The 5,551-nt window shown below is 31.7% G+C and overlaps 1 protein-coding gene across 1 annotated transcript; it reads left to right on the top strand.

The window, feature by feature from the left end:
- The first annotated feature begins 1,431 nt into the window (after positions 1 to 1,431).
- On the top strand, positions 1,432 to 5,253 carry LOC105136748 (protein MAK16 homolog). The gene is made up of 9 exons (XM_011042207.1): positions 1,432 to 1,617; positions 1,743 to 1,852; positions 2,329 to 2,447; positions 2,558 to 2,655; positions 3,438 to 3,525; positions 3,605 to 3,742; positions 3,869 to 3,971; positions 4,392 to 4,528; positions 4,924 to 5,253. The coding sequence occupies exons 1-9, from the start codon at positions 1,556 to 1,558 to the stop codon at positions 4,966 to 4,968; spliced, it is 900 nt and encodes a 299-aa protein (XP_011040509.1). The 5' UTR covers positions 1,432 to 1,555; the 3' UTR covers positions 4,969 to 5,253.
- The last annotated feature ends 298 nt before the right edge of the window (positions 5,254 to 5,551 follow it).

The following is a 5,551-nucleotide window of genomic DNA, read 5'->3' as shown; positions in this document are numbered from 1 at the left end:
AAATTGTTAGCACCATATAAAAAAATTTCTCTTGGAGTAGCTGTTAATACAAATAAAAGAAACACTATTTTATCCATTTTTGTACATTCAATGTACTCTATGGATAGAGGAATACAACATATCAGCGAAATGGAACAAGGTATTTCATGTTTTTTGTTGATCAAGCAACACCCAGATTTGAACTAGGGAAAAAGGATTTGCAGTCTCTCACCTTACTACTCAGCATGTCACCAAAGCAATAAATATAAAAAATAGATGAAAATACCCTTCTTTTTTTCTTACTAAACTTTAGAGGAGCCATGATGGCCCCTCTAGACTGCTCGAATCTCACGAGTGAATAAAAAGTTGGATCTATATTAGATTTCACCTAAATTGCCCCATCTATCCTCCTTAGAAGAAGTTTGATTTCAAACCGTGGTTCAAACAGGAGAAGTATGCCATGCTAAGTGCATTGGATGATCCACATTTTAGGGGCAAGTGCTAATGAGCACATTGAACTATCCATGTGGCTGAGGCTTTCATATTTAGAGAATCATCTCTCATCCCCCTTACTTGGGCCATCCGAGTGGGTTAATTATGCTGATAATTTTATTTATATAAATAACACTTCATTATACTTTTTAATTTTTTTTTTAATATAATTCCCTCGATATATATTGAGAGAAGATTTTTGTCAATGTTTACCGAATGATACAACAAAAGACTATTTCGTTGATAAAGTTTATTGTAATCTACTTACAAAATTTTTTTATTAATATTTTTGTTTGTATTGGTTAATTTTCTAGTAGTGATTTTAACATCCAAACATTATTTAAAAAAGAAATAGCCCAACCCCACAATATAGCGCATATACCAAAGCTAGTAAAATCTAAACAAGTTAAAAAATTAAAAAAGAAAAAAAAAAGAAAAACATAAAAACAAAAGAGAAACCATGATAAAGAATTTATAAACCTAAAACCATAAACATAAATACAGGAAAACCAAAAAGCTACAATTTAACAAAATTAAAAATTAAAAATTTATATTTTAAGAAAAAAAGTTAAAAAATAGTTTAAAATTAAAAAATAAAATAAAATAAAAACTTTTTTTTTTCAATATCTCACTTAATAATTCAACTGCTAATAATATATCAAATTATTTATTCATGTTTAGACATATAATAGATAGTATTTTTTTCAAGTTTTTCTATTTAGAAATATATTACAATAATATATATTTTTTAAAAAAAATATTTTTTTTTAAAAAAATATTTTTAAAATACACATATTAACACAATCTAAAAATATTAATTAAAAAAATATATTGAAGTTTTGATTGAAAGCAGCTCAATATTAATTTCAAACTTTAGTATTTGAATTGTAGACCGGATTGTAGACCCCACACGTTCGCTAAGAAAAAAAAAAAAAAAAAGACCCAGCAACGCCACCGTTTTAGGTTTTCGGTAGCGTTTCACTGATACACAGACAGTACATAAACCCTAAACCTCCAAAGTCCCGCATACTTCATTTTTTTTTTATAGCATAATTTCATACAGTAATTTAGAAGAGGAAGAAAGATGCAGCACGATGAGGTCATATGGCAAGTTATCAGACACAATCACTGCAGTTTTATGGCCAAGTAAGACCTTTTTTTATTATTTTTCTTTGGCATATAACAATGTTTTGAATCTGTTTAAATTATAATTAATGGTATTTTTGTTTTGTTTTGTTTTGTTTTCACTGGTTTTTTCTTTTTTGTTGTAGAATCACTACTGGAAATTTTTGTAGAAACCCATATAACATTACTGGGGTTTGTAATCGTAGCTCTTGCCCTCTTGCTAATAGTCGCTATGCAACTATCCGTGATCATGATGGTATGTTTTTATTCTTTATATTTTAGTTTTTAGTTTTCTCAAACTGGGTTTTGTTTGCTGGGAAGAAATGTTGGGCAAGATGAGTGATTGTGAATAAATGTATGCTTTTAGTGGTGAAAATTACTGGGTTTCAGGCTTATCGGAATAACTATCAGTAGCAAATGGTTTCTTAATTAGGATTGAGTTAGTTCTAGTCAATTGCTCAGTTCTGATTCGGGATTGAATCCTGAGTTGGTTTCTAGAGCCATTGAAAAGGGATTTTAAGGTTCTTGTGGAGGTTTTGATCTTATATGTAGCTTAGCATTGGTTGGTTGGATATATTATTGTGTCTGGTAATGTGATTTATTTAGATACCTATCTAATTTTGGGTTCTTGTTTGTTACAAATTAATATTCTTGTCTATTACGTAGATTTGTTTTCAAGAATTTGATGATTAATTTGCTTTTGACTATTGTGCTGTGTGTCGTTCTGCACAGGTGTCTTTTATTTATATATGAAGACCATTGAGAGAGCTCATAAACCCAATGAGTTATGGGAAAGAGTAAAGTTGCCAAGAAACTACGAGAAGGCACTTGAAATCATAGACAAGCATCTGGTATTCCGTTTTTTTCTTGCATTCTGATGTTGGTTGTGTGTATTTTTTTAACCAAAAATTATTTTTAATTACTTTTTATTGTTGATCTGTAAATTCCTTGGAACTTGAAGATGTACTGGCCAAAGTTTCTTGTGCACAAAGATAAAACGCGCCTGACAAAAATGACTCAGATGCGTATACGAATGAGGAAGCTTGCTTTGAAAACAAGGTTTTGCAACTGCCTATCTTTTGTTCTAATTTATTTAGTGTATCTTCTTGTGGTTCTAAATATAGTTTGCTGCATCTACTGTAGGATATTTCATTATAATTGGTTGTGATGGTGTTTATTAACAAACTAAATTTGCAAGTTTCTTTCTTTTCTCTTTTTTTCTTTTGTTTTTGGTACATTTTATTTGTTATAGTTCAAGTTTACTCAGACTGATTCATTAAAATTACCGCATAGCTTCTTGCATGGCTTGGCTCATTTTTAACTATCACATCACATTTAGTTTCTGGCCTCCTTATGTCTGTAATACTTGATTTTGTAAGGCCTGGTGACTAGTTTCTGTCTATTATTTCTTTGGCGGCATGATAGTAGTAATTCACAGGTGGGTTTAATGTTGGAAATTGAAAAGAGAAACATTGTTCAGAGTGAAAATTGTATGATTGGATGTGGTTATAGTCTTTTATCTGCAGTATAGATGTTTAACACACTGATGTGAACAAATTCCTAACTGTTGAGATGGAGATATTAAGACACTGTTTTCAACAAGATTAGTGTTAACATGTCTCTAACCAAGGTTGTAAGTTGATAATATGTGGATTGTTTGATATTTCCCTGTAATTTTATGGTTATTATACCATTTGATTTAATTCCCATTTCCAGTTTTCTTTCTGATCAACCCGCATATTGAATTCCTCTTGTTTCCCACCATGTTGTTTACCCGCATATTGAAATCCATGGATCTTGTTTACTTGTTCAGTATATTTTGCTTTAATTTTTGTTGCTAGGGAGAAGATAATGACTACACCCAGAAAAGAGATAAAAAGAGAGTCTAGAAGGGAGAAAAAGGCTGAAACAGCCGCTGAACTGGACAAGGTCAGGATTCCTTCCTTTTAATATATTTGTCTCTACTGTGTTGTGGATCAATGTTAGTCCTAACTTGTACTTTCAACAGAGTATTGAGAAAGAGTTGCTTGAACGACTCAATGGAGGACTTTATGGTGACATACATAATATTCTGCCAAAACATTTCAACAAAATTCTTGATGAAAATGAACTACATGCTGTTAGTGAAGATGAAGAATATGAAGAGGTATGTTTTCTTGTATTATGTAGTTAATCTTGTGTAATACACGAAGGGAATATTAAGTAGTTAATCTTGTGTAATACACGAAGGGCTTTTCTGTTTTGTATATTGATGAATTTTGTGAATCAGCAGGAACCTGAAATAGAATATGTTCAAGGCTATGATGATCTTGAAGAAGAAGATGATATAGAAGATTTTGGTGGTTTTGCTATTGACGAGTCTCTCAAGAATAATGGTAAAGTCTTTGTTTCTTTGTTGCAAATCCTGTGTTTATAAAGGACCTAGTGTGGTTTGGATTTCTAATGTCATCTTTCTCAGTTACTTCTTGATCACTGTCACAATTGCGTGCACATTGTTTCCCATACTTGCTATATGATAACTGTATTCCATTTATATGGATTATGTTTGAAGTTGCTTGTGAATAGATGCTAATAACTATGAAAATCATTGTTAGAAGAAATGTGAAGGTTTGATGTGGTCATTGATTTGTTGTTTTTTCTGGAAAACAAGATTCATATATACCTGATCATGTGATGTTATTATGACAATGCTTGTCATCTCAATCTGTGATTAACAGGCTTCAAACTTCAATATGCCTATATGTACATGAGGCAAATTGTTCATGTTTGAAAGATGTTTATGAAATTTTATACAGGTGATGCATCTGAGGATGAAGAAGAGATGGACTCAGTTGATGGTAAGAGGGTTAAAAGAAGATCGGAGTCTGCTCATCAAAAGATGGAGGAAGATGAACGTAGAAAGTCAAAAAAGAAGGCAAAGGTTCTGGTTGAGGTCAGTGATCAACCCCTTCTTTTAGATATCTTTCTTTTAAATGGAATGGTGAACTCCAATTCAAAATGTGTATGATATGTAAAGTTTGAAATCTGTGATTGGCATGACATGCTAGTTAATTGTGGTCAAAACATAAATGGAACTTTTGAAATGTCACTGATCTCCATGCTGTTTGTAAACTGTATCATCTGGTGCTAAGCAATTGCATCTCTGGTTTTGAGCAAACGTTGCTCCTTGATTTTAAACCAGGGTTAGCTATTTAGCTTTGATTTTAAATCAGGGTTAGCTATTTAGCTCCAAAACTCTAATCGGGTCGGTCAATTGTTTGCCTTTTCATGTTTCCAGCAACAGATAAACATGTGCACTTTACCATATTTTGCTGTGCTTTGTATCAGGTCGAGCGTGAAGATGCTTCTGAAAGGCAGAGGGCAACCTTTTGAGATGGTTTTAACATGCTTTTTAATTAAGGGGTTGACATCTTCGTGTAAAATTGTTCTTTACATCAATTTTTGTAATTTAGGTTTCATATATAGGAAGATCTGGAGTCTGAAGATGCAGTAGGCCATGATTTGATATTATCTTCAACTCTCATCTGTTTCCTTTCTTGTTTTTTCTCCTTTCCTTTCCTTTTGACCTCTCGTCTGAAGATTTTAGTTGCCTTGACAGTCAATTAAAAGGTGAAATGATGCAAGGAAACAATTAGAGGTTCTCTTTCAACTTATTTTATGTTCCCTTTTTTCTCCTCGTAACTGACAGGCAAAAGAGCTCTTTACTTTGGTAAACTACTTCGATATGAATTTTGATTTAATTTTTCTTTTAAATTTTAATGCAAAAATTCTTGGATATATTTCGTTAGAAATTAATTTGACTTTAATTAAAAGATTCTTGAGTGTTGATCAACTATGTTGAGGATGTCATATCTAGTTTGGCCCAAACTACAAGTTAATTTGGAGGGATGATCTTCCTAAATGTGCATATGTAAAAGATAAAAAAATTTCAGAAATTTGGAGAGATTATTATCTT

The sequence above is a fragment of the Populus euphratica genome, unplaced genomic scaffold, assembly GCF_000495115.2.
Source record: "Populus euphratica unplaced genomic scaffold, PopEup_1.0 scaffold60.1, whole genome shotgun sequence".
NCBI classification, from domain to species: Eukaryota; Viridiplantae; Streptophyta; class Magnoliopsida; order Malpighiales; family Salicaceae; genus Populus; species Populus euphratica.
The sequence above is the reverse complement of the archived record's forward strand: the minus strand, read 5'-3'. Positions and strand labels throughout refer to the sequence as shown.